This window comes from Podarcis pityusensis (assembly GCF_964106645.2).
Source record: "Podarcis pityusensis genome assembly, chromosome: 2".
Taxonomy (NCBI): Eukaryota; Metazoa; Chordata; class Lepidosauria; order Squamata; family Lacertidae; genus Podarcis; species Podarcis pityusensis.
The window spans coordinates 71300436-71315714 of NC_138029.1; the positions used below are offsets into that span (position 1 = coordinate 71300436).

The 15279-nt window shown below is 42.0% G+C and overlaps 2 protein-coding genes across 2 annotated transcripts in view; both read right to left on the bottom strand.

Annotated features, from left to right (window-relative positions):
- Nucleotides 1-71: 71 nt before the first annotated feature.
- On the bottom strand, nucleotides 72-2161 carry BRK1 (BRICK1 subunit of SCAR/WAVE actin nucleating complex). Its single transcript, XM_080993484.1, has 3 exons — nucleotides 1954-2161; nucleotides 1738-1820; nucleotides 72-712 (listed from the first exon to the last, which is right to left on the bottom strand). Exons 1-3 carry the CDS (start codon nucleotides 2069-2071, stop codon nucleotides 686-688), a joined length of 228 nt encoding a protein of 75 aa, XP_080849610.1. The 5' UTR covers nucleotides 2072-2161; the 3' UTR covers nucleotides 72-685.
- A 1250-nt stretch (nucleotides 2162-3411) lies between these two features.
- FANCD2 (FA complementation group D2) overlaps nucleotides 3412-15279 on the bottom strand; it is a 42554-nt gene continuing 30686 nt past the window's right edge. The window contains exons 27-44 of the mRNA XM_080993486.1: nucleotides 15029-15130; nucleotides 13874-13986; nucleotides 12920-13066; nucleotides 12569-12685; nucleotides 11836-11964; nucleotides 11561-11679; nucleotides 11062-11172; nucleotides 10633-10760; nucleotides 9891-9990; nucleotides 9048-9170; nucleotides 8768-8861; nucleotides 8204-8275; nucleotides 7746-7784; nucleotides 6937-7011; nucleotides 6318-6392; nucleotides 5310-5456; nucleotides 4336-4407; nucleotides 3412-3818 (exon numbers count right to left, since the gene is read on the bottom strand). Of these exons, the coding sequence (XP_080849612.1) occupies nucleotides 3738-3818; nucleotides 4336-4407; nucleotides 5310-5456; nucleotides 6318-6392; nucleotides 6937-7011; nucleotides 7746-7784; nucleotides 8204-8275; nucleotides 8768-8861; nucleotides 9048-9170; nucleotides 9891-9990; nucleotides 10633-10760; nucleotides 11062-11172; nucleotides 11561-11679; nucleotides 11836-11964; nucleotides 12569-12685; nucleotides 12920-13066; nucleotides 13874-13986; nucleotides 15029-15130 (1844 nt within the window). The 3' untranslated portion in view covers nucleotides 3412-3737. The remainder of the gene's footprint in view (nucleotides 3819-4335; nucleotides 4408-5309; nucleotides 5457-6317; nucleotides 6393-6936; nucleotides 7012-7745; nucleotides 7785-8203; nucleotides 8276-8767; nucleotides 8862-9047; nucleotides 9171-9890; nucleotides 9991-10632; nucleotides 10761-11061; nucleotides 11173-11560; nucleotides 11680-11835; nucleotides 11965-12568; nucleotides 12686-12919; nucleotides 13067-13873; nucleotides 13987-15028; nucleotides 15131-15279) is intronic.

The following is a 15279-nucleotide window of genomic DNA, read 5'->3' on the forward strand; positions in this document are numbered from 1 at the left end:
TGGGCTAAATACACGGTGGCAATATCCCTTATGCACACCCATCCCAAACTCTAGCTGCAGACTGACCAGACTTGTTAAGCACAGGAGGTTTTATTGTTGAAACACAAATGGAAAAAAAGATACCCCAAGTTACATCAGAGAATACAAAATACTTAGAAAACTAAGCCCCCCTCCCTTGGCACATGATAAGTCTCCCCCTGCCCCCAAAACACACTGCACATTTATTCTGTTGGACAACCGCAGCGAAATGAACCGATACCTTCCAGCAGCAAAAGTCAGCCACAGGATGCTCTTACTGTGTATATTGAAACTGCCCACTATGCACAGTCCCAACATCCTGGTCTGTTTCAACTGTTAAAAAACAACATCACCACCATCATTGTGTTCCCAGAAATGAAGATTTGGTTTCATAAAGATTCTGTTAAAGAGAGCTTTGCAAGCGCATAAATCGGCTTGTATAAAAACCACATAATTAAACATGCTCTTGTACAATTTAGCCATTTCAGGTGGAAATCACCCGCACAAAGTCACAGGCTCCAAATGGGGGATGCAGCTTCCCAAGGGGCAGAGACGAGCGTAACTCCCATCCATATTAAGAAATGAAGAAACTTGATGTCTGATCGTCAGCTTCGTAAACAGCTGCACATTTTTTTTCCAGGTTGGCTCCCTGCCAGCCTCCGCCACCCTATGTCAGCGTTTCACCTTTTGTTACCTGTCAAAAGAAAGAAGAGAGCTTGCTTGCCTTGCAATGTGGTTTCCTGGGAGGGGAAGGGGGAAGAGGATATTCCTAAGTTTCTTTAGGAAACTTATATGTAGTATTGGTGCAGGAGTATAGATATTATTATTTTTTGTGTGCACACTTGATCACATAACGCCTTAAAATCTAAAAATAAAGCAAAAGTAGCTGGGCTGACCCATATGAAACAATCCCAAATCCATGTTAAGTCAATACCTTCACTATGCCAACCAAAATTTCAGAAAGGAGCATCAATAACCTACTTCATGCCACTCTGGTAGCACTTTTGTAAACTGCTTTAAAAAAAAAATCAAGCAATGTATACATGTTATGAAATATATAAATAACACATGTACTTTCCCCTAATATGATAACTTAAAATCAAATACAGCGTTAAGTGTAGCGGATTTTTCTTGGTAGAATGTGTGGGCCAAATGTGTGTGATGAAGAAGGCTCCAGGCAACAACAAAAAAGGCTTGTATCACAATGTGACTGCCTTCTCCCTTATATGCTAGTTTTCTATGTACAGGAAGGTTTGGGAGGAAAGGCAGAAGCTGACTGGAAGGCTTTTGCAGTGCAGGGGGTTGAACTAGATGACCCATGAGGTGCCTTATTTATGAATCATTCAAGCACACAAGGGCCATAGCTAAGTGGCAGCGGTTCCATTGCAGGCATATCCAGTTAGCGCTGGCAAGATTCCTTGACTGAAACCCTGCAGAGCCACTTGCCCATCAGCACAGGTCATACTAAGCTGGATGGTCCAGATCTGACTCAGCATTTGGCGGCTTCTTACATCCCTGCGCCCAACCTGCTGCCTGACCACTTTGGTTCCTCTCAACCTCCAGGGAGGGCAAAAGCAAGCCTGGCTTCCGTGCCTGGAGCAGGGGGTCGTGGCAGCAGAATCCCCGAAGCCAAGTCGGCCGAGGGTGCAGCCAGCCAGGCAAAGGGGGTCATCGCCTTCCGGGGTCCCCCATCCTAAGGAGCCGCCGCCGCCGCCTTACCCGGGCCTCGATGTATTCGATCCGCCTCTCCAGCGCCGTCAGCTTCTCGTTGAGCGTGGCCAGGCGCGAGCGGCAAGACATGTCTGCAGGAGGAGAAAAGGGAAAGTAAAGGTGGGCAAGCAGCGCCCCCAGCCAGACACCCCCCCGCCCCGCTTGGCAGGAATCGCGACCCCCACAGGGAAGGAAGGAAGGAGGCCAGGGCGGCGGCTTCTGTACCGAAGGAGTTGAGGAAGTCCGCGATCTTCTTGATGGAGCTGGTGATCACCTCGATGTACTCGCGGTTGGCCCAGTCCTGGTGGATCTCGCGCTGAACCGGGTCCTCTTGCACCGACATGACCGACAGCTGGGAGCAGACCACCCCCCCTCCCCGGCCACGGACGCTGCTGCGCTTGCGCACAAGACGCGGCCCCTCTCCCCAGGCTTCCTTTTCCCTGTCTCGCAGGAGCAGGCCCAAGGTTGCAGTGCGCGTGCGCCGTCCTTCCCTGGGCCCCGCCCTCCCCAAACCCGCGAGTCTGCGCACTGCGGCAAGTCTAGGCTTGCTGAGCAGATGTAGAGACAGAGTTGGCATTTGGGTTTGTTGTGGGTTCAATCTTTTGCTTGTATTTCTCTTCTGAGGCCCAGTAGTGAGGGGCTTTTTTAGATTAAGGAAAGTCAGGTCTACCATACGTAAAGCCTGCAAGAGGGAGATCGCATGATTTATAAGCGTAAGACTCTCTTGCTAAGTCAATTTTAAACATATTTGTGCTTCTTATGCTTTTAAGAAAAGGGCTCAGAACACACTCTTTTGCCTACAATACTTATCTTTCCTGATGTTGTGGTTTACCAGATTTTCTTCTTTTTCATAGCTTTGATGTGTAGCTGCAGAAGCCAATATGGCAGCATTGCGTATTACTTTTACACTGTGGAATTAATGCTTCTCTGGACTTGAAAGCTTATGACACAAAAACTCCTTCCTTCATAGCCATTATGAGGGAAGAAACTGCTGTGCCCCTATGATAAAGCATTTAAAATCAAGCATTATAGTTAAAGGCCTAAGGGACTTTAAAAAGCAGGACTGCCCAAATTTAAAATGCAAATCCCACACCTTAAAGACATATTCAAACCCCAGTTAACACCCCTGTAAGATAAAAAGTTACACAAACAGGAGACATATATTTGCTTTCCTTCCCAACTAATTCATGAAATTTGGGGCATGATTGATTCTCTGCTTACTTAACATTTTCTTACGCTCTGGAAAGCTACATGTATTTCATATTAAATAGAGATAACAGCAATACTTGAAAGACTAAAGCTAGTTGGGCAATTCAGGATAGCAATATTTATATTTTTTCAATGTGTAGAGATGGACATGATTCCATAGCATTCAATTGCCCTATTTAAATGCATATAGACAATGTCATAGAAGCCTTGAAATGACTTGTGGGTAAGGGACACAACTGTCGAAGGTTAATTAAACCTACAGAAATGTCATTTGTGCCCCTTTAGCCCCTTTAAACTCTTGCCACAGCATGCAACAGTTAGGATTTCTACTTTATTTAGTAAATTTGTGAATGAAACTCCAAAGATCTTAATACATATTTCTGCATTTAGCACTACAAACAACACAACAGGCTAGAACACTATACAAACGAGCAATGAAATATTTTCATGAGACGAAAGCAACCAAAATGAACATTTTAGTATTTTTTCAAATGTTTAATCAAACATTTCAAATATTGATTCTTGACTCAAATGAAAAGTTGTATGTTTTGTTTTTACATCACGGGTGGAGAATATTTAAGGATGGACAGAGAGCAAGGCATATGAGAGAGAAAAAGGGAGACAGATCTGGATACAAGGAGAAAAGTGCTTTGATTTTCAAGGTGCAAATATTTCTAGAGATCCACATAAGCTCACTGAAGCACAGGTGTTCTGGACACACAATCCATTCAATATTTGCTTCCTTTAATTTGCTAGTTCCAGTAATTATGCCATGAAGAATTAAGCCAGTATAGCCCATGCTAATCAGAGCTGTCTTCATCACTGTCTTTGATATCCATCCCATCTTCATTCTCTGAATCTTCCCCTTCTTCCTCCTCCTCCTCCTGGGAAAAAAAAATCATGGCACTGATGCACAAGCGGTGAAGATTAAGGGATACAGATGTATGCACATTATCTATAAGCATTTTCATTGAGCTAGCCACCACAACCCCAAATATTTCTTGGCCCCTCACCACCAGTTTAAACCTTATTAGCATATATATAAAGTTAGGGGTAGGTTTCACCAATGTGCAAATTGCTGCCTTTCCATGTCCAAGAAAGGAATGGTTCAGAGTGCCATTTCCATCTTAATCTTATCTCATTAGGCTAACCGGATTATGCCCATTGGTCAGCCTACCCCCCCCCTCGAGCCTACAGGCTGCAGCTCATTTCGTGCAAAAGATGTTAGTGAGAAAGAAGCAACAGTGGCACAGCTCAGATTACAACAACAGTGAAGACATCTTATCATTGTGCATTTCCTGTACCAGAAACAGAATGATAATCTTGACCCTTCCCCTACTGCAGAATATAATGATCATAAAAACAACAACAACCACAATAGGTGCTTTAGACAATTACCTCTGTAGGAAGCTTGGAAATCTCCTCCTCCATCTTGCTAGCTTGAGATGCCTGTGAAAGAATCTCTTCTCCCTAAAATGGACACAATAAACTTATGATGCCACTCAAAAATGGAACTCTCCTCTCTCTTGACTGGCTTTCTGCTAGTCTGTGAAGACCTTTTGTTTTAGACAAGCATTTGACTCCTGGCATATGACTATTTGGTTTTAAAGCTCTTTTGGTTGCTGCCCCTGCCCCTTTTTAGCTGTTCTTGCATTTGTCACAGACTGTATTTTGAAGAAATAAAAAATAAATAAATTGTCCAGTAGCACCTTGGAGACCAACTAAGTTTGTTCTGGACAATTTTTTTATTTATTTCGACTGCGTCAGACCAACACGGCTACTTACCTGTATTTTGAAGGTGTGTTATGAGCTGCTTCAAACATTCTACTGGAAGGACTCGGCACAAATACTTTTAATTTAAGAAAGGGCTTATTTCTTATTCTATTTCACTTAAATACTGTGTGTGTCAATGTTACCCGTATATCATTCAATTGAAGAGGATAATCACACTGTCAGCAAACTGGCTTCCAAAAGCCAGTACTGAAAATTAATTTCTTTGAGTTCAGAGGCCCTTTCAGATGATCTCCATCGAAATAAATCATTCAAGTTAGCAACAACTAGACACTATGACGCTATCTGCACCATGGATGAGAGAAGAGGAACCCAGATCAATATAACGTTGCAGTTGCACATGGCTCATCTAGTTCCAACAATTTTAACTTTACCATTTCTTCACCATACAGAGCTTGCTTAGTGTTCACTCAGCTTTCTAAAAAGACATCTGATAACATAAAAGTTATGATCTTCCATGTATTTAAATGTTATTTACTCTGCTAATACTTGAATAATGATGTCCATTCAAATTCCACCAAGCTCAGTCAATGAGCCATTCACAAGAAACCAAGTAGCGCTGTACACATATATATTCTCACCTGCAGATCCCTGTTTTTGAGGACGCCCACCCAGAAAGCTTCCTGACAATGATTGAGAGCCAGCATTGCTTTCACTCGGTAAACAAACAGCTCAAGGGATTTCTTCAGTAGGGGTACATGGCTGGTGAGTCCTGTGTCTTGATGAATCTACACATGGATGAAATGCACAGAAGGAAATTAACAATCCTTATCTGCATCTTTTTCTGTATTTAATCAGGATTGTTCAGTTTGTTTGGGATATAGGAAATCTGGCTTCAAATCCTGTTTTATGAATGCACTGAATGGCATTCAGCAAGGTTTTATCTCCCTGTCTCTGCTATGATGGAAATAACGACCTTCAATATGGTTGTTATAACTAAATAGTATAAAGATTGTAAAATGTATATTATAAACTTAAGAGTGCTATTGATATTGTAGCTTGTTGCCTTTCGACAAACTTGCTCTTTCTTCTGAAGTTTGTTTTCTACCTTCTCTCCCAGTTGCTAACTCTAAAAGGACAAGTGTAAGATCAAGGAACAAGTTGTAGGCAACAGGACTGGCAGTGGGGCATAGGGGAGCAGGAAAGGGTCTGCTGCCATAAATATAACCTTCTTAAGTTGATCAGCGTTGAATATTATATTACTACTACTACTATTTTACAACAACAAAACAACAACAAAAAACAACAATATCAGGAGTAGCAAAACAGATGATGACAATTTAGCCTTCCAGAAGAATATACCTGTGGTTGTGATATGTCCATAATAATAAAGGTCAGACTTACAGGCTAATAGCAATTAGCTTATAAAAACATTAGCCGGACCCTTCTTATTATGCATGGACAGGAATGGATAAAGCAAGAATAGCTGGAGTACAACCTGGAGATTCCCAGCCTTTTACTGTATTTGCAATTCATTACAAATAATCACTGAAATGGGAAGACTGAGCATACTCTGATAGAGAACTTAAAGCAGATTGACCAGATTGTACTAAATTAGAAGCCAACACCTTTTTTGTAGCCTTCTTTACCTTGGAATGGCCACATATGTGGTGAAGTTGTCTAGTGCTCAGCTGCAAGGTTTTCAGCAAACTCTGCACATCCTCCTGGAAGGCGGAAGAAAACCATTTACAAGCCTGTTCAAAACTGCCACCTATTGGGCTACTTGGAATACTGCATTATCACTAACTCAAGGCTCTATTTTCACTCAATTGGGTATACTGAACCAATTAGGACGGCTTTGCATATTACATCACACCAAACTCAGGTTTGCTACCAAGTGTACAGTCTTAGTTCCTGGACAAGTGTACTTGTATGATGCCCATATTTGCCACATGTCCCCTAAACCTCTTTGAGATGTACATTTAAAAGTAACACACGAAACAGCCCTTATCTGAGTTACTGTCTTACTATTATCCCATGCTCTGGGTCATGGCAGGTTTGCAAGGAAGTGTCACTAAGGCACATAAGTTGTTTCACTATTAGCACTGTTCAGTTCTCAGATCAACTCAGTTATACCAAACATTTCCTCCCCCATTTTCATTGTATCATTTGCACAGTCACTATACTCCATGCTTAGAAAGAGCAGCCACAAATTGTTCAGTCCATTCCCGTGTCAATCAGAAGACAGCCCTGTTTCCAACACCTTACCCTGTGTTTTTTAAAGCTGCAGTCCAATAGGGGCATGCCAAGCTTCAAGAATGTTTCCACAAAAAGACGCCCATACTACATGGAGCAAAGACAAAAAGGCAGAAAATGTGGTAATTGCTTACAATAATTAGGAGATGCTATTTGAACAAGCCACGAGTTTACAACACAGAGCATGGAACCTTGCATATTTGTTTATTTCCCTTTCCAGCCTAATCAGGGAAGAAGTATTAAAGCATATCCCTGCCACCAATTTACATCATTTTAATTTCTATAGTTTCTCCCAAACAATCTCACGAACTGTTTCATAGGATGCCTGTAGTGCAATGTAGCTATGTAATCAAAAGGTATTTGTGCTCCAAAGTTTCTCTACTGTAGCAGGAATACTTGTAGGTAGGTACATGTGCCAGTAATTTCAAGTATCAGCATGGTGCTCCCTCATACCTACATCCAAGTTCACATAATAAGCACCTTTCACTGAATGAAGTTCTGTGCTCCCTGCCTTGCAATTATAGCCAGGTGCAGAGTCAAATTGAAGTATCAGAGTGGAAGGCTCTTGGAAGTCCTAGATTGCCTGGGTTGTTTTTGGCACTGAGAGACCAGCAACTTTTGGATGCTCTCCATTTTTTCCTCAATTCCTGTTGTTCACTGCAGATCTCTGTAACTAAGAAATAGCACCTGAGCTTGCTTCCCCCCGCCCTGCTCTCTCCCAGCCCCCTTTTCTTTTGTGTGAGCTTGAAGGCAGGGATTGTCTTCTCATGCATTTGTAAGCCCCTGTGGGAGCCACCATTGTCATCAGATCCTCAACTTACCTTCAGGCAAGCACTGAGCACAGGCCTACTGTCAAATACCTGTTTGGAAAGAGTAAAGGATCCAGCAGAAAGAATGATGAGAAGCCAGAATGCTAGTTAAAGCAATTCCTCCCACCTTCCCAATGAACGTAAAAGTCTGTACAAGGTCCTGAGGCAGCTCATTCCAGCTGAACAGCTCTTGTAAGAAATTGCTGTTAGGAAGTTTCTCCTAATGTTTAGCCAAAATCAGCTTCCCTGCAATTTCCACCCATTGATTCTAGTCTGCACTCTGGAACAGCCCCCTGTTTCTGCATGGCAGTCCCTTCAGATGTTTGATGATGGTTATCACATTATTATTTTTACTCTTCTCCAGGTTAAACATAAAGGCACTCGTTTTGACTAAATGGATAAGAATACAGGAATCCTGCACGGTCATATTCCAGCAATGCATGTTCCTTGTTAATGTGAAGGCTGCTCACCTTGACTAAATTAACAAGGATGTGGAAATCCCGGACAGCCAGGTTCCAGCGTAGCAACTTCTCTAGCTGGACCTGTGGAATAACAAGAGTAGAAATATGTTTATTTGGGTATCATCTGGCTGCTGCCAGGAGATATGTTCCTCGAGGTGAGAGGGAGAGGCAGTGGTGATGAGCAAGTCTGAGGTTCACCTAGGCTTGTTCACACAATGCTAAATCACAGGTTAGTGTTACATCTCACTTAGGCCACTGTCAGTTATGAAAGACAACACATTTATATGACTGAGGTTCCCTACAATAAACAATGCAAGTGAGGGTTTGATCTTCCTCCAGCAAGTACTTTCAATCCAATTGTGCTTAAATGCCATGGAGTGTTTGTGTCTGCGCACATTTACAATCGATTACAAATGTGCTATTTTACCACTTAGTTATTGTACTTGTGCAAAATCAGCTCTGAGCTTCAGGAATGAAGTACATGGTGAGGCTGAACACGCTCTAACACATTCTGCCAGAGCTATGGCATGCAGACTTCCTGCTAGAAATCTCAGATACCCTATGTCACCCTACCTCACTGGAATCTGATGGTTTTCCAGCAGAAATGCTTTTCGCTGAGCTTTCAAGCTGAGCCATCATCACTCGGAAGAAAACTGGAAAAGTTTGCCTGGTGAAAATAGAAAGTTGTGCTGAAGTCACACCATTTTGAAATAATACACAGCTTTCTGAGCATTCTTATTCTCTGAAGCATTTACATATTATTTATGCTGTATACATAATATAAGTTTCTCCAATATTCCTTCTTTTTGGAGAACTGTTCAATGGAAAAAATAAATCTCAAGGTCCCCATTACCTGGTCAACGTAGGGTAAGTGGAAGAGTATTCATCCTTAGAAGACTGAATCAGCTGCGGAATCCCAACACTGCAAATGTCTTCTATCGCCTTCAATATATTATCTGTGTGCTCCATATAGATACTGTGTGGAACAATTTTTTTTACAAAAATTACCAGAATTCCATATGGTATCAGAAAGCCTTATAAGGCTTATACTACATTACATTACATTTGGCTTGATGTACTAGAAAAGCATAAAAGATGTTTTCCTCCCTATTTCATCAACATTCATAATTATAAAAATGTAGCATAATTACAAATGCAATTTGATTAGAAATTGTTGGGTGTAGTGAAGGGTTAACCTTCTGTGTCTCGAGGCTGAGAGGAGGCGCTTACAAGGGAAGTAAGCCAGGACATGACGAAAGCAGCTTGGAATGCTGTGAGCTGAGTGAAAAGTGAAAGCAGTTTAGTTACGCAGCTGCTGAGAGAGAAGGACGCAAAATGCAGCTTGAATCAGATGGTGTTTATGAATTGTAAATATGCTACTTTTGAGCAAATAAAGTGCTATTAGGAAAGAAGAAACGTGTGGGACTTTTTTTACTGCCCTTTCAACACGGACGCTGTGCAATTCTGCTAATTGCTTTACGACCTGCAGAGGCCCGCAGGGGGAAGTGTGCTGGACGCCAAGAATAAAGCAATAAATCTACCTAACAGAAATTGTGATTTTTAAACAATCTCAGTAGTTGCCAATGAGGCATTTTCAATGTCAAATGAGATAAACTGGCTGCTACATCATGATCTTTTTGTGGGAATGAAAGTAGAGAGCATTATGCTTATATCTCAAACATAAAGCCATCCTTACCAGAACAAAGTGTGGAGAGCATCATTAAACTGGGTGCCCTTCTGACGAATTCCACTGGGCTGCAGCCATGATTGGCAGAGAAAATGTTTAGTGATGGAAGCTGTCGAAGAAGAACAAAAGAAGAATGCATGGATTTATTTTATTGTGTAGGGCATGCAACAGTCTGTTGATCCGCTTTCAGTGTCTCAGTCAGGTAGCCAGCATGGGGCTATCCTGAGGTTGCTGAACTCCAACTCCCATTAGGCCAGCCAAGAAAGCCTACGGTCTGGCATGATGAGAGTTGTAGTCCAGCAACATTTTAGGGGCACCATACTGGCTATCCATGAGCTAGGCAGATAACATGTGTTGAACACACCATGTGATTTTGCATCAACTTTTATTTCTTGCCATTTGTGACATCTGTGGGCTCAAGCACCTGTGGTTCTGCACCCACTGGAGTCATAGTCTCATAATCCTGCAACTATTTTTCAATGATCTCTGTTGGGTTGTGACATACAAAGCTCCCCCTGTTTTCAGGGAATTTCCAATAAGACGTACAAACATTGTGTGCATCATCCACTTTGGAATCCTACTTTCCATCTAGGTTAGTTAAGAAACACTAACCATAAATTAAATCATTTCAACATTTTATTTCTTGAAAGCATAGCATGCCTTCTTCAATGTGCTTGCTGAAACACTCAAAACTACACATAATTTATACAAATTAAAGCTATGCAATGCAAGGAAACTCTGTACACATTACCTATTTCATTGCTTTTCTGGCTAGTCCCAGATTTTTCAGTAATGACAAGCAGAAGCTGAGTGAGGCTCAGTGCACAGTAAATGTTGGGAATACTGTGCTGGAAGTTCAGTAAGTACTGAAAACTCTGACTATAGGATACAAAAAAGAAATTATTATTATTATTATTATTATTATTATTATTACTATTATTATTATTATTATTATTAACAACATTGCTGATATATTGGCATAATAAACACATTCTAATATTCAGTTTCCCGTGCCCAGTGATGGATCCTATATCCTGTTTCTGAATCTTTACCTTTTAGATCCATTTGAAAAACTATCGGGAAGGATCAGGCACTTTGACAAGAGGAAAGGTGGTGTATTCAGAATGGGACTAAAAAAACACTAAGGGGTGCACCATGAGGGACATGTTCTTTATTTTACCTGAGCAACTCCTCAAGAGGGAGATCTCTCTCCCCTGGCTTGAGTCTATGTGCTAGGACACGAAGACCAGATTTCAGCAAGCTATGGTTTTCGTGTTGAGAAAATCCACTCCTGAGGAAAGAGAAGACATCAATCACCTTTTGCAATAATGCCTAGTGTGGGGAAGAGAAATGTAAGCATTCTTCAAGCTCTGTATGCTTTTCATGCACAGACTGCCAGCCACATGTCGTCAGAAATCTTGGGACTCATTTCTACAGCAGAGGACTATCAGCTCTGATTACATAGTTGAGCACCCTAAAGTTTTGCTTACATTCTTGTCTTAATCTGACAAAGTAACTGTGTCAGGGCTATATGACAATGAGCTTCACAGGAGCCCATTCCTGACCTTAGCTAAGAATGGCTTGTTTGATGGGAGTCCTAGCCAAGAAGAAAAATAAGAGCCCTAAAATAAGAGTGATGGTTCATCCTCACTGTCATATTTGCACTTCCACACACTCACCAAGCAAACAGAAGGTGAAAGACTTGCAATAATCGCTGGTAACAGGATGACATGAGGTGGTGTTCTTGAATGTTGACCCTTGGCCCATCGATCACACCATGGTTCTCTGCAATCAGTGCCTTAATTGAAGAACAAACTATTAAGTAAAAAGCTGCCATTTGCTTGCTTACATTGTGATCCACCTACTTTACAAAACACTCATGATGGAAACAAACCCCATACCTGATAAAACACACATTGTATGTTGATGTAGTCTAAGCAATTTACTTTCTAACCTGGAAGTAGTTGTGCATATTTTCCATGTGGTTACACAGTGGCTTCAAGAGTTCAACAGCATATTCAATCACTTCTTGAGATGATCTTTGACAAAGATGTGAGAATCCAACATTTCTATTTCCTTTTCCCTGTAGAAAATCCAAGGTTTTTAAAGTTTTATGCAGTGATCAAACCTTAGTATAGGTGAAAGGGATTTTACCAATGAATGCTCAGCAAACATGAAATTGTCTCCAGTATAGACTAAAGTGCATGGCTGGTACCAGCGTAAAGCTGGGCACACCTTTTGAAGAGCACAAACCTGGAAAAATGTGGCTTGGACTTCCTCCCTCCCCGCTCGTCTTCCCTCCCCAGCTTCCTACTTTGATCAAAACATGGTTTACTAAATCAGGTTTAACAGCAAACTAAGATTTGATCAAACCAGGAAGTATACAAGAGTGAATCAGAATTCAAAAGGGACAAAGAGAGTGTGTTACTTAGGCTAATTTCTACACACTCACCACATCCCTCTCTGCCCTCCACCCAGGCAAGCAAGAAGCACTATCAGAATTCAAGGACACATTTCAACTGGGAAAAAAACCCTCAAGTAGGTTGTAAAGCAGAGCTGATGACAACTGTGGTTCGGGAGGATGTATGCCCTGGGGAGAGTCCTGCAGGCTAGAGAGGCCTGGGGAGCTGCATTTGGTCCCTGACATAAGAAACACATTGCCTTCTTGCTATCTCTTTTGTACGTACCTTAAAAAAGGGGGCTCTCTTTGCAGCAACTGGAATCAGCATGTGTTCCAACTTACGACTCAGATCGTCCAAAAGGAACAGAAGCTGTGTTGGCCCAATCTGCACCACTTCATGGGTCTAAAAAGTTAAGGGAAGAATATGACACAATTAAGCCAAATGCTCCTATGGCGCCTATAAATGAAGTATTCTAGGACCTTCAGGCATTTAAATATAGCACTGCATAAAAATGCTAGTTCAGGAGATATCAGAGTAGGATGGGACAAGTGTGTGTGTTGCTGCTGTGTATTAGCACCACAACAGGTGAGAGTAAGTACACTGAAGTTTGTGTCATGGTTCTTTAAATTTACGTGCCTTTGCGTGCATCTCCGTATCCAGAGCAGATTTGGTCAGCAGGCCACTGTGAATAATGCTAAAAACCTCTAAGTCTAGTTCACGGAAATACGCACTATAACTCTGCAGTGGTACCAAAGGAGTCTCTGGTTCTTTTTCTGTGGAGTCCTGAAAACAAAAGAAGAACAAGAACATATCTCTTTGCACAGGACACATCTCTGGGAACTGACTGAGTGCCAGTCAACTGCAAAAGTAACACTGCATTTGGCCAGCATTGGTTCTCAATGGCATTTGATAAGATGAAATACACAGGTGGCATATACAGATACAGACTGTGCAAATTCCCCTTTCAACAGTATAGAATCATAGAAATGTAAGGCATCTCAAAGGTATCTTTGCCCAACCCTCTGCTGATGCAAGAAATGCTGCTGCTATAGAATCCCTGACAGGTAGATAGCCATCCAAGTCTGTGCTTAAAAACAGCTATAGGACAATAGAATTGGAAGAGCATCACAGAATGGGAAGATAGAAGCATTGACAAACAATATGGAAATGACTGCACATTCAGATTATGGTGCTTCTTCATTAATGTCTGGTCTTAGATTTTCACTAAGGGGGCATGTATTTGTATATGCTGCCAGTGTACTACACATCCAGAAGGAAAGAATATAAGAAAAATAACAAATCATGGGTACACTGATTTAAGACTTGAAAAATCCAAGGCACCCTAAGAATCTGAAATGCATTTTTGCTGGCCCCAACCCCTTAAGCTACTGAGTGGATACCAATTACCCTGGCATGCTTGCACCAATGCTGCTTTTTTATCATGCGGTTTATCAGATTTTTCATGAGAGGATGTTCATAATCAGGGAGAGAAGAAAGCTCAGATTTCTAGAAAAAAATCCACAGCACCCCACTCTGCTCTTTTTAGTTTCCTTTTGTATACTCCTCAAAATAACTTGGGCTATATAGAACCTTCTCTGGCTGGCTGATCTCAGCTTCAGGCTGATTTGCTTCTGTGTTCTCATCCAGTTGTGAGTTGTCTGCAGAACCGTTTTTGCCATTATCAGATTTGGGAGTTTTTTGCCCTGAAAAACAAGGGAGCATTTCACAAATAGAAGGAAAGGGGGCAAGATCTGTTGGGATGAGCATCTTGGGATGCAGCAGATCCCCAGCTAAGCTGGCAAGTTCCTGACACAGCTAAGTCCCCACCCTTGGCTCAGATGGAGCTATGCAAACTCCTGCAGCAGCCAAAGCTGGTGCAAGCCCAGAATAAGGGGCATTACAGAACAGGAGGGAGGGAGGGGGGGCATAATGTGCATCCCAAGCCCTGTCAGATCAGTCATGTGACCCTAGGAGCCCTGCGTCAGTTAAGCTAGCAAAAAGGATGGCCTAATGAAAACAACAACACAGAAGTCAACGAAGAAGACCTGATCCTCAAGTAATTGGGCCCAGCAGCACCTGGTGCCCAACTGAGGCCACTCCAAATGGGACTTCTGGACCCAGTGGATCTACAGCACCTGCAGGATTCAAATTGTGCACTTCTTGACATCTGTGGTGTGTTATGCTGTCTCACAGGCTCCCTGCATAGGGACTTTGCATTCAGGAGAGGGGCTGGGGGCACTTGGAGAAAGGCACTATGCACACACCACAAACACTGGGCACCTTCGAAACAAAGGCTGCCCCTCAGACATGGAGAACAATCAATACCTTCATGCTAACACCTTTCTCCCTATCTTCACTCTCCAAAGGAATGCCACTAGCGCAGCAGGGACTGCTGCCGTACTACTACTCACAAGAAGGAGCAGCCATAGAGACAGAGAACTGAATAAACCTTCTCAGTGTGGAGGCCTTGCTGCAGCCACAAAATCCCTTCCTCCAGTTGACCCAGCCCTTCTGATACTCCTGCAGCACCATGGTATATAGGCCATTGTATACAGGCCATAATATACAGAATCCTTGACTGAACAAAGACACAATTATACTTTAAGCTTGAGGTGCTGCGCTATATAGTCTTATTATTGCATTACCTCTTCTGCATTTCTGTACTTATTTGCAAAAAAAGTTTATAGTCTCAATTATATCCTTCCATCAATGTTTATTTTAAAAATAAAGTTTAACATATGTTACCTTTGCTCTTCTTTTTGGTGGCACCAATGGTATTGATGACAGGTACTCCTTCTGAGGTTTCAGAATCAAAATTTGCAAGAGGGGGAACATATCCAGGGCTTGCTGAAAAACAAAAGGGGAAGCAATTTTGTTAACTACATTAAGGCAGCCTTCATACATTACAAAGTTTCTACATGAATTGTATTTCCATGTGGCAATGAGAAATACACAGGTAACTCTGAACTGTGCAGCAATCCTACACACGCAGAAAA

Coding starts and splice junctions, on each gene's coding strand:
- BRK1 (XM_080993484.1), bottom strand. CDS start 2,071: ATGTCGGTGCAAGAGGACCCGGTTCAGCGCGAGATCCACCAGGACTGG. Junction 1,821..1,953: donor GGACTTCCTCAACTCCTTCG/GTACAGAAGCCG, acceptor CTCCTCCTGCAG/ACATGTCTTGCCGCTCGCGC. Junction 713..1,737: donor TCGAATACATCGAGGCCCGG/GTAAGGCGGCGG, acceptor TTCTTTTGACAG/GTAACAAAAGGTGAAACGCT.